The sequence below is a fragment of the Acanthochromis polyacanthus genome, chromosome 8 (assembly GCF_021347895.1).
Source record: "Acanthochromis polyacanthus isolate Apoly-LR-REF ecotype Palm Island chromosome 8, KAUST_Apoly_ChrSc, whole genome shotgun sequence".
Lineage (NCBI taxonomy): Eukaryota > Metazoa > Chordata > Actinopteri > Pomacentridae > Acanthochromis > Acanthochromis polyacanthus.
Genome location: NC_067120.1, coordinates 41,019,885 through 41,037,068, shown reverse-complemented (window position 1 = coordinate 41,037,068; position 17,184 = coordinate 41,019,885). Strand labels below are relative to the sequence as shown.

Sequence of the window (17,184 nt, the reverse complement as noted above, 5' to 3'; positions counted from 1 at the left end):
CAGTCTGTCACAGGGCTACATATACAGACACACAATCACACTCACATTCACACCTACGGACAATTTAGAGTAACCAATTAACCTCAGCATGTTTTTGGACTGTGGGAGGAAGCCGGAGTACCCGGAGAAAACCCACGCATGCACAGGGAGAACATGCAAACTCCATGCAGAAAGATCCCAGACCCAGGCCGGGATTTGAACCGGGGATCTTCTTGCTGCAAGGTGACAGTGCTAACCACTACTCACTGTGCAGCCCAGGTGAGTTAGTTTAACGTTATTCTTCTTCTGCTGTCAGAAAACTATTTATGGTCTGAGCAGCACAGAGCGCTGCCAGAACCTTCTGGGAATGAAAGGAATTATTTCTGTTTTCATTTGGACTTTTGAACGTCTAAAACACGTGAAACTCTGAACTCACATCAGGACCGGTGAACAGTTTGATATTTTAGGGGAACTGCATAAGTTTGAGTCAAAATGGCTCCATAGCACCACCTGGAAAACTTCAAACAGGAGCTCGGGCCAGTACATGTCACATACAGCTGTGAAATCTGGTCCACATCTGTAACTCATCAAGATGTTCAAAAACATCTCTGACAACCATGCCCAAAACACGACAGGAAGCCTTTTTGAATTATCTGTCACATTTTGTACAATTCTGGACCAATTTTGAGACATTTTTAAAGCTATGAACTCAAACAGGTTAACCCAGAGAGAGCTGAAATGTGTTTTGATCAAAAGTTATCAAAATGCTCCTCAACAGTCTGAGGACGTGGAAATGGAGGCTCCTGGAATTTTGACAGTTCAACATGAAACAGGAAGTGCTGTCTAACTGGTCTGTACATGCTCCAGTCTGTCTCAGACTTTACATGTGTGATCAGATTTTGGCCCTGATGACATACATAGGCATACATACTTTGACTTTTATTATTTCCTGAGCTCTCAGTCAGTGTTTCTGGTTTTCCTCTCAGATTGACTGAAGTCCACAAGATGAGTGATTCTAAGGAGGAGGAGGAGTTTCCATCCTCCAGCTATCTGTCCATGAAGAGTGACCGGTCCAAAGAAGAACCTCCAGACTTCAGTGAAGAACCTGAACCCTCAGATACAAAGTAAGAAAGTGTTTCTGATGGAAGATGAAGGTTTTAGGATGAAGGAAGATGCTCTGCTGAAACACTCACAATGGTCAGAATGCAGAACTCTTCCAGACTGAGATGGATCCTGGTCTGGGTTTTAGAAGCAGAACTTCTGATGGTGTTTCTGTGGTAAAACAGCTGAAAACCTGGATTTGACCATTTCCAGCCAACATTCAAACATCTTCAGCCCAATGTTGAAGCCTCTGTAAAGACTCTGAGAGTGAAAGAATGTTCTCCAGATGTGTAGCTGATGTTGTGGTTGGTCTTCATTGGTTCCTTCTCCAGATGATCCAGATGTTTAAATGAAAGCTGAACGCTGTGTGTCTGAGGCTGCTGCTCTGTCACAGTTTCTCCATGATTTGTTCTCTGAGTTAAAGTGAAGTGAGCCGAGCTGAGCTGCCAAAGTGAGTAAAGAAGTGAAGAACAGAAGCAGCTGTCTGTGATGGAAGGCTGTTACTGTGAAGCTGCTGCACAAAGTGTTGAGTTTGTATGAACAGCAAACTGCAGGCAGATGAGTGAGAGTTTAATCAGACAGCTGATGGGAAAAGAAGTGAGTGGAGTTCATAACAAAAGGAAGCAGCTTTTTATTAGCGACTGAACTCAGACAGAACAGTAGCCTCACTTTTACTGTTCTCTTCTGCTCTGTGGAGTCACATGTGGATGTTTTTCTCCAGATGATGTGATGAATAAATGTGTTGACAGAGTGATGGAGAGGAGGGGAGTTTGTGTGGAGGAGCAGCCGTCCTGCTGTGCTCGGTGTCAGGACGTCCTGAAGGATCCAGTCTCTAGCAGCTGTGGACACTGGTTCTGCAGACAGTGCATCAGCTCATACTGGGACCAGTCTGCTCCATCAGGACACTCCTCCTGTCCCCAGTGTGGAGAAAGAGCCAGAAGCAGCAGCTGTGGACAAAGTAAGACTGAACATCTGCTGGTGGACTGATGTGTGGAAACTGAGCTTGTTGTTGTGTTGTCCAGACATGAAAGATGTTTGTGTTTGCTGAGTCTGATTGTTTGTCTGGTCTGTGAGCAGGTGTTGGTCTGCAGGAGGTTCTGCAGGAACATAAGATGAGTCTGAGGAGGAGATGTGAACATGTGACTGAAGGAAGTGATGAAGCAGGAGGTGGAACCCTCCTCAACAGGATCTACACTGAGCTCTACATCACAGAGGGACACAGTGGAGAGGCTGATGTCCAACATGAGGTGGAGCAGCTGGAGACAGCTTCCAAGAAGAGCCTCCATGACACTCCCATCAGGTGCCAGGACATCTTTAAAGCCTTACCTGAGCAGCAGAGAGCCATCAGAGTGGTCCTGACCAACGGCGTGGCCGGCGTGGGAAAAACCTTCTCAGTGCTGAAGTTCACTCTGGACTGGGCAGAGGGCGGAGAAAACCAAGACGTCAGTGTGGTGGTGGTGCTTCCGTTCAGGGAGCTGAACTTGATCAGAGATGAGCAGCACAGTCTTCTCACGCTGCTCCATGTTTTCCATCCAACATTACAGAAGGTGACGGCAGAGCAGCTGGCTGTCTGTAAACTTTTGTTCATCTTTGACGGTCTGGATGAAAGCAGACTTTCACTGGATTTCACCAACAGGAAGGTTGTGTCTGACGTCAGCCAGAAGTCATCGCTGGACGTTCTGCTGGTCAACCTCATGGAGGGGAATCTGCTTCCCTCGGCTCTGGTCTGGATCACTTCCCGCCCTGCAGCAGCCAATCAGATCCCTCCTAAACATGTGGACAGGTTAACAGAAGTACGAGGCTTCACCGACGTCCAGAAGGAGGAGTACTTCAGGAGGAGGATCAGTGATGAAGAGCGCTCCAGAACAATCATCTCCCACATGAAGACATCCAGGAACCTCCACATCATGTGTCGACTCCCAGTGTTCTGCTGGATCACTGCTGCAGTTCTGGAGCACATGCTGACCACAGAGCAGAGAGGACAGCTGCCCCAGACCATGACTGAGATGTTCTCACACTTCCTGCTGGTTCAGACACAGAGGAAGAAGAAGAAGTACCATGAGGGACCTGAGACGAGTCCACAGGAGCTGACGGAGGCTGACAGGGAAGTTCTTCTGAAGCTGGGGAGGCTGGCCTTTGAACATCTGGAGAAAGGAAACATCATGTTCTACCAAGAAGACCTGCAGCAGTGTGGTCTGGATGTGACAGAGGCCTCTGTGTTCTCAGGAGTTTGTACCCAGATCTTCAGGAGAGAGTGTGAGATGTTCCAGAAACCAGTCTACTGCTTTGTTCATCTGAGCATTCAGGAGTTTCTGGCTGCAGTCTACATGTTCCACTGTTACACCAACAGGAAGACTGAGGTTCTGGAGAAGTTCCTGGGAGAAGAACAGAAAGATCTTTATGGTGATGAGGAGGAGGAAGAGGAGTGGGAGGAGGAAGAAGTGGAGGAGGAGGAGGAGGAGGAGGAGGACGAGTGGGAGGAGGAAGAGGAGGATAACACAGACATCTCATCCCTGGATGTTTTCCTGGACAGAGTCATGAAGAAATCCCTCAGAAGTAGAAATGGTCACCTGGACCTGTTTGTTCGCTTCCTTCATGGCCTCTGTCTGGAGTCCAACCAGAGGTTCTTAGGAGGTCTGCTGGGTCAGACAGAGAACCGTCCAGAAATGATCCAGAGAGTCATCAACAACCTGAAGAAGATGAACAGTTATGGAATATCTCCAGACAGAAGCATCAACATCTTCCACTGTCTGATGGAGATGAAGGATCTCTCAGTACATCAGGAGATCCAAGAGTTCCTGCAGTCAGAGAACAGATCAGAGAAGAAACTCTCTGAGATCCACTGCTCAGCTCTGGCCTACATGCTGCAGATGTCAGAAGAGGTTCTGGATGAGTTGGACCTGGACAAGTACAGAACATCAGATGAGGGAAAACGGAGACTGATTCCAGCTGTGAGGAACTGCAGAAAGGCTCGGTGAGTCCAGATGTGATGAACATGATCAGTCAGTGTTGATCAGTAGTTCAGTTCTTCACATGTTCTCACTAGAACATCTTATTCTTAATGTTCCACTTGTTTATTTCAAACATCATGTCAGCTGTGTTTAGTCTCAGATGTTCTTCTGCTGCTTCAAATGCTGTGAAAATGTGGATTTTTCATGTTCTTGTGTTAGAAGCTGATAAATGAATGAAGACAGTTTTTCTATTTCATTCTAATAATTGTTCCATCAGACAGTTTGTTCTTCTGAGGTTCTTCCATTGGAAACATGCAGATCTGCTGAAACTCATGAAGAGCTGTAGAGGTTCTTTATGTGGAAACATTTTACAGTTTTCAGTGAAGCAGTAAAGTTATTATCACATGAGGAGGTTCTGAAATCTTTTCTAATCAACAGATTTAATCAGATTATTTCTCTCCTCTTCAGAGTTTAACATCAGATCTGTGTCATTAACAAACATTTCTGAAGTCTGACAGAAATGATTGAAGGAATTCTTGCTGTCACTGATGTGAACTGAATCTGAATTAGTTTGAGTTCTTAGTTTTTATTTCACATTGTTTTAGGTTTTCCTTCATTAAACTCTACTGTTCTTTGTCATCAGTTACGTGTAATATTCAGTTTTTGTCCCTTTAAAAGGCTCAGAAGTAGTTTTTGAAATGTTCTGGATTGATTAAATATTGAACAGATTCCAACATAACTTTCTGTGACAGTGATGAGATGATATTGATGCTGTAACAGTGATTTGGTTTCTCAGGTAGAGAATAATCCTGAGATCAGTGCAATGATTGAGTCTCTTGTCCAACAGTTTGTATCTAAAGCTTGTTAACTTGGACATGAGGCTCCATAAACTACTGATCAGACAAAGACTGACGCTGCAAAGTGTGTTGGACTGAGTCATGGAGCATTTTATTGATCTGAACTCAGCTGTTGGTTCTAAAGAAGGAAGTGGTTCCAGAGTCCAGATGTGACATCTTTCCTGATGTTCAGTTCCTCACAGAGAAACTCTGGTGTTTTGTGTGTTGTTGCTGCAGAGAAGAGTGGAATCAGGAAATGCTCAGAGGTGTGAATATTTCAGAGCAGAATGCTAGAAGTCAGACTGTTTCCAGAGATGTGATGGACACAAAGCTCAGAGTTGTGTGTTTAACACTACAAACCCTGATAACATGTTTGTGAGACATTATGGTGGAAATAATTCAACTTTACTGCTTTGTTCTTTGTGTTTGTGCTCAACAAGTTTTTCAGAATCTCTCTAAAGAACGTTGAGGACTAAAGTTGACTCAGTGGTCTGTCATCACAGGAGAATATTTCCTGATGTTCATATTCATGGTGTTCAGGTGTGATCAGTTTGGTTTGTGTAGCGTTTGACAGCAGACTGTAAATGTTGAGTGATGGAGGTGAAGCTGACAGCAGCAGGTCCACAGCAGAGACATCATCATCTTTCTACTGGAACTGTTGACTGAACTCAACTCAGTCACAATATCCTGAGTCCAGTAAAAACAGGACAGAAACTGTTCTCCTGATCCAGATGTTCTCCTGAGAACTTTGTGGAGTCAGACGTGGGATCAGATCCCACTGACAGACTGTGGACAGTATGGAAGCCTGAATGGAAGTCCATCTTCTGTCCTCCATCTGCAGATGAAAGCAAAGAAAGATTCAAAGTGTGCAGGTGTGAGAGAGGCTGATGAGAATTCAGTTTGATGTCAAACAGTCAGAGAAGATGAGCTGAAGCACTGATGTGAAGAAGTAAATGTCCGACAGGACCAGTCCAGATGTTCTGCTGTCAAATGCATGAAGGAAACATAAAGTGTCCTCTCTCATAACAACATGTTTTATCATTTATGTTTCATTACAGACTTTCTAAATGCGGACTCTCAGAGAGTCACTGTGAAGTCGTGGCCTCAGCTCTGAAGTCCAACCCCTCCCATCTGATAGAACTGGACCTGAGTGGAAACAACCTGGAGGATTCTGAAGTGAAGCATCTTTGTGATGGACTGCAGAGTCCAAACTGTAAACTGGAGACTCTCAGGTCAGTTCACTGTTGATGGTTTATCAGTATATTCAGTTTAAATCTTGTTTTTGAAGTTTTTGTTGCTAAATTTAGAGTATTTTCCTGAAAACAGTGTGAAGATGTTTGAGATTGTTGAAGTGTGAATAAATGCCCTGATCAGCTGACTGCAGAGTTCCAGATGGAGGACAGAATCCACAGTCCTGCTGTGTGTCTGAATGTAAAGCTGATGTGAAAGTGATGTGAGGCTTCAGCAGTGTGACTTCCACACATCCAGTCAGTATGTTTGTGTTTCCACAGTGTTTGTGCTGAGCTGCAGTGGAGCCTCAGGAAGTCAAAGAGGAGTTTAGTTGTCAACAGTGTGGAAGTTGATTAGTGTGAGTCAGAAGCTGAAGCTTGATGTTAGTGTGAGCTGAGCTGATGAAGTGATTCCTTCCAGTGGAGTTGTGTTAGGAAGAGAGCAGTGGACAGTCAGTGTGGACAGCAGGAATCAGAATCCCTCTGTAATGTACAGATGACATGTGACTGTTGTTGAAGACACACTGGAAGATGTGAAGGAGACAAAGCTAGCAAGCTGATTTCCACAGAAGAAGAAGAAGAAAGTGATGGAATAAATGAAAGAATGAAGAGATTTGATGTTGATCCTTTGATGAGAGAGTGGACTGAGGTCAGCAGATGTTACTGATGTGTGGACATGAATAGGTGGATGAATGTTGTGCTGACATGTGGATGATGTGTGTAGAAGGCTGACATGATGATGATCCACAATAAGAGAAGGACAAAGTCACTGTGCTGCTTTTAGAGAAAAGCTGATTGATGAGGACAAAGTAATGTTGATCTGCACATTCAGAACCTGAACACATCTGATGGATCATCAATGATTTTATACACATCTTTGATTCTTTACTCAGATTGGAGTACTGCAGGTTGTCAGAGATCAGCTGTGATTCTCTGGGCTCAGCTCTGAAGTCCAACCCCTCACATCTGGAAAATCTGGACCTGAGCTACAACTGGACCCTGGAGGATTCAGGAGTGAAACATCTGAGTGGTTTTGTGGAGAGTCCAGACTGCATCCTGAAGACTCTGAGGTCAGACTTCATGTTTTCTTTGTGCTCTGAGATGAATGTGATGTGAAGTTGTGGTGACTCTGAACTGCAGCCATCAGGCTGATGTTCTACTGATCCACACTGAGGATCTTCATGGGAATGTCTGTTTTCTTCTTCTCTGCTGTAGTCCTTTGACTGTGGCAGAGAAATGTTGAGCTGCACATTTCAAAGCTGAATAGAAGCAGAAAAATCCTCCAGTGAATAAATGACTGTGAAACTCTGACACACGTGATCTTCAGCTCAGATCTGACCTCATGTTTTTCTACACTTCAGACTGAAACCAGGCAGCAACTCAGGATTATTTTCTGCTTTATTTTCCTGTCAGTGATGTAAATAAAGTCTAAAAGGTAGAAACAGGGAAACTGTTGATCCACTTTGTCAGAGTTGAAGGTGACGTCTTCAAATGTCTGGTTTTGTTCCAGCAACAGTCCAAAAGCACAAATATTGAGTTTAATGTGACAGAAAGCAGAAAGTGTTGACAGTGGACAGACTGGAACCAGTTTGGTGTTTTACTGGATCAGTGACTCCAACCATGATGGAAATGTTTCTGATGTTTTGTCCATGGACTCATCAAATAGTGGACTGATTGTCTGAGCTGTAATTGAAGCAGTTTTTCATCCTGAGAGACAGAAACTAATATTCATCATCTGCTGGTTCAACACTTGGATGAAGCCATGTGATGTTCAGAAAGTGAGATGTTGAAATCCAAGATGCAGCCGTTTGATTTATCTGCTGATGAAAGGTGAAGCTGATCCATCAGTTGTTGAATGAGCAGAAAATCCAGCAGCAGAAGTTGTGAGAGTTGATGAAGAGTTGAAGTCATTTATCAGGAGCAACGGGAAGATTTTCTGCTGGAGTTTCTGCTGATTTTCTTCTTTTCTCTGGTTGGAGTCATTAGAAAGTGAAGATGTTTGTGTTTGAGAAAAGAGTTTGAAGACGTCACCTGGTCCTCTGAAAACTGTGATGAACACTTTCCACCATCAATGACAGATGGATGAAGAATGAAATGATGTGAATGTAGAGTCCTGATTGAAAGGTCTCCATGGTTCCAGAACATGAAGATCTTTTAGAGTCTGGAGCCTCATTTTGTCCACGTTTCCTTCTTGTGTGTTTGTGTGACTGTGAGCAGAAAGTGAAATAAATGTGCGAGTGTTTTTTCCTTGTGTTTGTTGCTCAGCATGAGTTTTTGTGGATGGAGCCACTGGTGGAGCTGCAGAGTTTCAGAGCTGAAGTCACTCCGTCTTTATTGAAGCAGCAGCATGTTGTCATTAATATTAATGAGAGCTCTTCTTCACTGCTTCTGTTGGACTGTTTGAAGCTGCATCCTGTTGGCTTCAGCTGCTTGGAGTTTCCATTTTCTAAACTTTGACCTTCTGAAGCTTCTTCAGCTCTGAACTGATGATGAAACTCTGAATGATTTCAAGCTGGAACTTTGTCTCCTCAACTCACATCTTTTATTCTTTATTCAGATTGAGGGGCTGCAGTTTGTCAGGGATCAGCTGTGATTCTCTGGTCTCAGCTCTGAAGTCCAACCCCTCACATCTGGAACATCTGGACCTGAGCAGGAACAACCTGAAGGATTCAGGAGTGAAACATCTGAGTGGTTTTCTGGAGAGTCCAGACTGCATCCTGAAGACTCTGAGGTCAGACATCATGTTTTCAGTGATTCAAAGTTCTCATCTTTGGCTGAATGTTTCTTTTTTCTCATCACTTTTAATGACTGCTGTGAATCATCCACAGAGTTTTTCTTTTTAAATGTAGTAGGGAGTCATAAAGTCTAGACTCAGTCCAGAGTCAAAGCTAAAGTGTCCTTAAAGTTCTCTGTGCTGAGCTGATAGAAGTCAGTGAGTAGAAGAACTCTCCTCACCTGTCAGCACCTGTTGTGTGTCACATCACTGCAACACTTTAACTGGAAGCTCACCAGTGGCACAAACTCTCTCCTTCATCCTTTCCAGCATTTGGAGCTGTGAGATGACTGAAGTAAAGACAGTGGCTTTATCTGCTGCTCAACCTTTAGATGCTTTTCACCTTTCTGTCCTGGAAGCAAATGTATTTGTCCTCTGTGGTCCAGCAGCTTCTCCTCTGGTAGAATAAATGAACAGATCTCATTGATGAAGCTGCACGTATGAAAAGAAGATTTGAAGGAGATTTAAGGTTGACTTGATGCAGAGAAATCCAGATTTCTTCAGCTCTGAACTCATGATGAAACTCTGAATGATTTGAAGCAGGAACTTTGTCTCTTCAACTCACATCTTTGATTCTTTATTCAGATTGGTGGACTGCAGTTTGTCAGAGATCAGCTGTGATTCTCTGGTCTCAGCTCTGAAGTCCAACCCCTCCCATCTGGAACATCTGGACCTGAGCTTCAACGACCTGAAGGATTCAGGAGTGAAACATCTGAGTGGTTTTGTGGAGAGTCCAGACTGCATCCTGAAGACTCTGAGGTCAGTTCACTGACTGTCTGTTACTGCTGTAGATCTGATGTGTTTTTACTGACAACTGAAGCTCATTTCTGTTCAACAGAACTTCCATCCATGAAGCTGTAAATCTGCTCTGGTTCACATTTTCTGTTTTTTTTCCCCTAAATTCAGTTTGTTGTGACAAAAGTGGAGTGTTTGTAGCAGAAAGTGTCTAAAATGTTGAGTGTTAGTTGTTAAAGTAAATGAATGTTTGAAATTTGAGCTGAAGAGTCACATCTGGATCCAGAAGATCCTCTGAACTCAGATCAGTTTGAAGAGACAAAGTTTAGTGACTGAAGTCTAAATATTTCTTTGGTTTGTGTTGAGTTTTATTTGACTGATCCTGTTGATGATGCAGCATGTTACTGATGTGTGGACATGAATAGGTGGATGAATGTTGTGCTGACATGTGGATGATGTGTGTAGAAGGCTGACATGATGATGATCCACAATAAGAGAAGGACAAAGTCACTGTGCTGCTTTTAGAGAAAAGCTGATTGATGAGGACAAAGTAATGTTGATCTGCACATTCAGAACCTGAACACATCTGATGGATCATCAATGATTTTATGCACATCTTTGATTCTTTATTCAGATTGGAGAGCTGCAGGTTGTCAGAGATCAGCTGTGATTCTCTGGTCTCAGCTCTGAAGTCCAACCCCTCACATCTGGAACATCTGGACCTGAGCAGGAACGACCTGAAGGATTCAGGAGTGAAACATCTGAGTGGTTTTGTGGAGAGTCCAGACTGCATCCTGAAGACTCTGAGGTCAGACATCATGTTTTCTTTGTGTTCTGAGATGAATGTGATGTAAAGTTGTGGTGACTCTAAACTGCAGCCATCAGGCTGATGTTCTACTGATCCACACTGAGGATCTTCATGGGAACGTCTGTTTTCTTCTTCTCTGCTGTAGTCCTTTGACTGTGGCAGAGAAATGTTGAGCTGCACATTTCAAAGCTGAATAGAAGCAGAAAAATCCTCCAGTGAATAATTGACTGTGAAACTCTGACACACGTGATCTTCAGCTCAGATCTGACCTCATGTTTTTCTACACTTCAGACTGAAACCAGACAGCAACTCAGGATTATTTTCTGCTTTATTTTCCTGTCAGTGATTAAATAAAGTGTCACAAATGTGGGGTGGAGAACCCAAGCACAGGCACAAACAGACAGGCAGCCAGCTATAATGATAAAAATGAAAGGTTTATTAATCAAAAAGCTACAAACTGAAAGCGAGACTGAAGTGGCAAACAGAAACTAAACAGGGATAAACGGCTACAAACAGATACTCAAACAAGGGGAAACTAGACTGAAAACAAACTGAAGTCCATACCAACAACTGAATTCAAAAGGGGGTAAATCTTAGTGATGTTACGCTCGAGCCAGTTTGCTCGACACGGTGCCGAGCTTTTGAAGCGAAAGTTTTCTGAGACGGTGTTTGGATCCCTGCTTCATCACGCCCACAATCACGTGACTATCGAGAACGAGGCCTCGTTACGTCACATCGCGTGTCGCGGTGCTTTGCGTGAACTTTGAAGGGGTTGGACATTTCAATCTGTCCAGGTCTTAAAAGGCAAAGGGGTCTGATTCAATCCTCAAACTGTGGGTTTATGAGAGGAGGAGATCACGCTAGTGCATTTGCCATTTGTCATTTTGAGAGAAGTTAGGGAGAGTATTTAGTTAGAATTTGGTTTAGATATATCTAGTTGCATTTCATACATTAAATAACACACAGATACATACGCATAGATTCACTCATACACAACACACATTCATTCATAGAAACACACTACACATATATGCACACAAACATACATATATAACGTTTTAAAACATTTATTACAAGTACAAAGCAGTGTGAGACAAGCAGTCCTGAGGCTTTTTCATTTGTTTCCACTTGGATGCAGTTCTGACACAGGACCAGCAGATGTCACTCTTCTGGTTGTGTCAAATGCTTTGAAGCAACGTGTCATTCCTGAAGCAGATGTGTCAAAGCGGTTCATTGCTTCATGAAGCTTCGATTTCACCAACACTAGTAAATCCACAAGGGAAGCGAAGCGAAGAAGTCCAAAAACAGATAAATCCAGAGAAGGGGAAGCAGAGTCTGAAACTGCATGTGTCCACAATGAGCCAGCAGACTGAGGGGAAGAGCAGAGCTTAAATATCAGAGGAGGGGAGCAGGTGAGTGGAGTTGGCTGATTAACGGCAGCTGAAGCTCATGCTGCAATCAGGTGGCAGAGCCAGGGGGCGAGAGACCAGGAGAGAGAGAGGAGGAAAAGGATGACAGACAGGGGGAGACAGAGGAACAAAACAACAAGGGAGGAAAAATGGAAAAAGGACAAAAGGGCAGAAACTGGGGCAGAATCTTAACATAAAGTCGAAAAGGTAAAAAGAGTGAAAACTGTTGATCCACTTTGTCAGAGTTGAAGGTGACGTCTTCAAATGTCTGGTTTTGTTCCAGCAACAGTCCAAAAGCACAAATATTCAGTTTAATGTGACAGAAAGCAGAAAGTGTTGACAGTGGACAGACTGGAACCAGTTTGGTGTTTTACTGGATCAATGACTCCAACCATGATGGAAATGTTTCTGATGTTTTGTCCATGGACTCATCAAATAGTGGACTGATAGTTTGAGCTGTAATTGAAGCAGTTTTTCATCCTGAGAGACAGAAACTAATATTCAGCATCTGCTGGTTCAACACTTGGATGAAGCCATGTGATGTTCAGAAAGTGAAATGTTGAAATCCAAGATGCAGCCGTTTGATTTTCCTGCTGATGAAAGGTGAAGCTGATCCATCAGTTGTTGAATGAGCAGAAAATCCAGCAGCAGAAGTTGTGAGAGTTGATGAAGAGTTGAAGTCATTTATCAGGAGCAACGGGAAGATTTTCTGCTGGAGTTTCAGCTGATTTTCTTCTTTTCTCTGGTTGGAGTCATTAGAAAGTGAAGATGTTTGTGTTTGAGAAAAGAGTTTGAAGACGTCACCTGGTCCTCTGAAAACTGTGATGGACACTTTCCACCATCAATGACAGATGGATGAAGAATGAAATGATGTGAATGTAGAGTCCTGATTGAAAGGTCTCCATGGTTCCAGAACATGAAGATCTTTTAGAGTCTGGAGCCTCATTTTGTCCACGTTTCCTTCTTGTGTGTTTGTGTGACTGTGAGCAGAAAGTGAAATAAATGTGTGAGTGTTTTTCCTTGTGTTTGTTGCTCAGCATGAGTTTGTGTGGATGGAGCCACTGGTGGAGCTGCAGAGTTTCAGAGCTGAAGTCACTCCGTCTTTATTGAAGCAGCAGCATGTTGTCATTAATATGAATGAGAGCTCTTCTTCACTGCTTCTGTTGGACTGTTTGAAGCTGCATCCTGTTGGCTTCAGCTGCTTGGAGTTTCCATTTTCTAAACTTTGACCTTCTGAAGCTTCTTCAGCTCTGAACTCATGATGAAACTCTGAATGATTTCAAGCAGGAACTTTGTCTCCTCAACTCACATCTTTTATTCTTTATTCAGATTGAGGGGCTGCAGGTTGTCAGAGATCAGCTGTGATTCTCTGGGCTCAGCTCTGAAGTCCAACCCCTCACATCTGGAACATCTGGACCTGAGCAGGAACAACCTGCAGGATTCAGGAGTGAAACATCTGAGTGGTTTTGTGGAGAGTCCGGACTGCATCCTGAAGACTCTGAGGTCAGTTCACTGTCTGTTACTGTTGTAGATCTGATGTGTTTAATGACAACTGAAGCTCATTTCTGTTCAACAGAACTTCCATCCATGAAGCTGTAAATCTGCTCTGGTTCACATTTTCTGTTTTTTTTCCCCTAAATTCAGTTTGTTGTGACAAAAGTGGAGTGTTTGTAGCAGAAAGCTTCTGAAATGTTGAGTGTTAGTTGTTAAAGTAAATGAATGTTTGTAATTTGAGCTGAAGAGTCACATCTGGATCCAGAAGATCCTCTGAACTCAGATCAGTTTGAAGAGACAAAGTTTAGTGAGTGAAGTCTAAATATTTCTTTGGTTTGTGTTGAGTTTTATTTGACTGATCCTGTTGATGATGCAGCATGTTACTGATGTGTGGACATGAATAGGTGGATGAATGTTGTGCTGACATGTGGATGATGTGTGTAGAAGGCTGACATGATGATGATCCACAATAAGAGAAGGACAAAGTCACTGTGCTGCTTTTAGAGAAAAGCTGATTGATGAGGACAAAGTAATGTTGATCTGCACATTCAGAACCTGAACACATCTGATGATCATCAATGATTTTATACACATCTTTGATTCTTTATTCAGATTGGTGGACTGCAGTTTGTCAGAGATCAGCTGTGATTCTCTGGTCTCAGCTCTGAAGTCCAACCCCTCACATCTGGAACATCTGGACCTGAGCAGGAACAAGCTGAAGGATTCAGGAGTGAAACATCTGAGTGGTTTTGTGGAGAGTCCAGACTGCATCCTGAAGACTCTGAGGTCAGACATCATGTTTTCTTTGTGCTCTGAGATGAATGTGATGGAAAGTTGTGGTGACTCTAAACTGCAGCCATCAGGCTGATGTTCTACTGATCCACACTGAGGATCTTCATGGGAACGTCTGTTTTCTTCTTCTCTGCTGTAGTCCTTTGACTGTGGCAGAGAAATGTTGAGCTGCACATTTCAAAGCTGAATAAAAGCAGAAAAATCCTCCAGTGAATAATTGACTGTGAAACTCTGACACACGTGATCTTCAGCTCAGATCTGACCTCATGTTTTTCTACACTTCAGACTGAAACCAGGCAGCAACTCAGGATTATTTTCTGCTTTATTTTCCTGTCAGTGATTAAATAAAGTCTAAAAGGTAAAAAGAGTGAAAACTGTTGATCCACTTTGTCAGAGTTGAAGGTGACGTCTTCAAATGTCTGGTTTTGTTCCAGCAACAGTCCAAAAGCACAAATATTCAGTTTAATGTGACAGAAAGCAGAAAGTGTTGACAGTGGACAGACTGGAACCAGTTTGGTGTTTTACTGGATCAATGACTCCAACCATGATGGAAATGTTTCTGATGTTTTGTCCATGGACTCATCAAATAGTGGACTGATAGTTTGAGCTGTAATTGAAGCAGTTTTTCATCCTGAGAGACAGAAACTAATATTCATCATCTGCTGGTTCAACACTTGGATGAAGCCATGTGATGTTCAGAAAGTGAAATGTTGAAATCCAAGATGCAGCCGTTTGATTTATCTGCTGATGAAAGGTGAAGCTGATCCATCAGTTGTTGAATGAGCAGAAAATCCAGCAGCAGAAGTTGTGAGAGTTGATGAAGAGTTGAAGTCATTTATCAGGAGCAACGGAAAGATTTTCTGCTGGAGTTTCTGCTGATTTTCTTCTTTTCTCTGGTTGGAGTCATTAGAAAGTGAAGATGTTTGTGTTTGAGAAAAGAGTTTGAAGACGTCACCTGGTCCTCTGAAAACTGTGATGAACACTTTCCACCATCAATGACAGATGGATGAAGAATGAAATGATGTGAATGTAGAGTCCTGATTGAAAGGTCTCCATGGTTCCAGAACATGAAGATCTTTTAGAGTCTGGAGCCTCATTTTGTCCACGTTTCCTTCTTGTGTGTTTGTGTGACTGTGAGCAGAAAGTGAAATAAATGTGCGAGTGTTTTTCCTTGTGTTTGTTGCTCAGCATGAGTTTGTGTGGATGGAGCCACTGGTGGAGCTGCAGAGTTTCAGAGCTGAAGTCACTCCGTCTTTATTGAAGCAGCAGCATGTTGTCATTAATATTAATCAGAGCTCTTCTTCACTGCTTCTGTTGGACTGTTTGAAGCTGCATCCTGTTGGCTTCAGCTGTTGGAGTTTCCATTTTCTAAACTTTGACCTTCTGAAGCTTCTTCAGCTCTGAACTCATGATGAAACTCTGAATGATTTCAAGCAGGAACTTTGTCTCCTCAACTCACATCTGTTATTCTTTATTCAGATTGGAGCGCTGCGGTTTGACAGAGATCAGCTGTGATTCTCTGGTCTCAGCTCTGAAGTCCAACCCCTCACATCTGGAACATCTGGACCTGAGCAGGAACAACCTGAAGGATTCAGGAGTGAAACATCTGAGTGGTTTTCTGAAGAGTCCAGATTGCAGCCTGAAGACTCTGAGGTCAGACATCATGTTTAAATTCTTCTACATGAGCCTAATTTCAGCTGCAAGTAATAAAACTGATGGTTAAAGTCTCACCTCCATTCAGATGAAGTGTGTTGGTGCATCTTTTTAACCATTTTTGTCAAAGTTCATCGATGTTCAGCAGGTTCAGGAAGGTTGCTTGGAAGAGATTTCAAAGAGGACAAAGGTTGGCTGGAGAGGGTCAGATTGTGGTGAGAGAGGACAGGACATGGGGTAGAAGTGATGAGTGTATCCAGACGGTTCGTTAGTGGATGACGTAGGATGGCTTAAAACGGCACAGGTGATGGAGCTAGGTGGGTTATTGGTAGCATAAGGCTGGTGGAGGCTGACAGACTGGAGCCTGTTGGTGAAATGAGTGTAGGGAAGTGCTGTGAGTAGATCCACTGCTGAATCTGCCCTGCTGGATGAGTGTGAGGTGAGCAGATGAGCTGCAGCAGATAGACGGAGCACCACACCAGCACAGACATGGCAGAGCTCCAGATGCACAGAGAACCATTTCCTGAGAGTGTTCCAATGAAATGTTCTGTGGAGGCATTTATGTGAGTTCTTGATGATAACTGGGCTGAACTGATGCTCCTCCGGCCAGCAGGGCAGATTCTGCTGTAGTCATTGTGGCTGTGAAAGTAGAACGTTCTCCTTCTCTGATTCAGTCCCTCTCTTCCTGACTGACGTGAAAAATTGTAAAATTGTAGCTTCTGTCAATAAGTGGATGTTCCACAAGTAAGGAGTTTATTTTTTGCACAAAGTTTAGGAATGATTATAGACGACCTCCAGGAAAACACATTCTATGTTTTCAATTTCTGTATTTACAAACATCATATCTGAAGTGACTGACTTCAGTGAAAATATCATGCAAAGATTCCTATCATCTATCCATCTCTCCATCTATCCATCCCTCTGTCCGTCCCTCCGTCCGTCCGTCTGTCTATCTATCTATCTGTCGGTCATCATTAACCTGGCAATAGGCAGATTAATAATTGTGTAGTACTTGATAGTACGCCACAATATCAATCTGGGACCGCTCCATGTAAATCCGTTCGGAGGAAAGAGGCACGGATTGGACAATGCAACAGTATGTCCCGCCTCTGACAGGTTTGTTTTTAGCCAATCGCGGGATCTTCACAACGAGCGGAGCCAATTGGTAGATTAAACTCTTACCAAAACCCGTAGGTAAAAAAGCACAAACATCTTTACCATCCAGAAATGCACAAAGCGCCTCTCATTGTTCTTCCTTCAAAGAAGCGATAGGAGATTCAGCTAAAACTGACTTAATAGCAGCATCTACACGATCGTTGTCCTCCGTTGCCGTGTTTGTTTTGATCTACTGGCGCTTGGTGTCGTCTTCACACCCGGATATCCCGCCCCACACACGAATACTGCTGCGTGATTGGCCCGAACCA

General features: G+C 43.3%; 1 protein-coding gene across 27 annotated transcripts in view; it reads left to right on the top strand.

The window, feature by feature from the left end:
• LOC110964819 (NACHT, LRR and PYD domains-containing protein 12-like) overlaps positions 1–17,184 on the top strand; it is a 36,507-nt gene that overhangs the window by 3,849 nt on the left and 15,474 nt on the right. For 4 of the 27 annotated variants that reach the window (XM_051952441.1, XM_051952442.1, XM_051952440.1 and 1 more), the window contains 11 exons: positions 966–1,103; positions 1,830–2,038; positions 2,158–4,054; positions 5,926–6,099; positions 6,990–7,166; positions 8,654–8,827; positions 9,455–9,628; positions 10,239–10,412; positions 13,151–13,324; positions 13,928–14,101; positions 15,587–15,760. In XM_051952441.1, the coding sequence (XP_051808401.1) occupies positions 985–1,103; positions 1,830–2,038; positions 2,158–4,054; positions 5,926–6,099; positions 6,990–7,166; positions 8,654–8,827; positions 9,455–9,628; positions 10,239–10,412; positions 13,151–13,324; positions 13,928–14,101; positions 15,587–15,760 (3,620 nt within the window). In that variant the 5' untranslated portion in view covers positions 966–984. The remainder of the gene's footprint in view (positions 1–965; positions 1,104–1,829; positions 2,039–2,157; positions 4,055–5,925; positions 6,100–6,989; positions 7,167–8,653; positions 8,828–9,454; positions 9,629–10,238; positions 10,413–13,150; positions 13,325–13,927; positions 14,102–15,586; positions 15,761–17,184) is intronic. The other 23 variants (XM_051952450.1, XM_051952445.1, XM_051952443.1 and 20 more) reach the window with 23 other exon arrangements.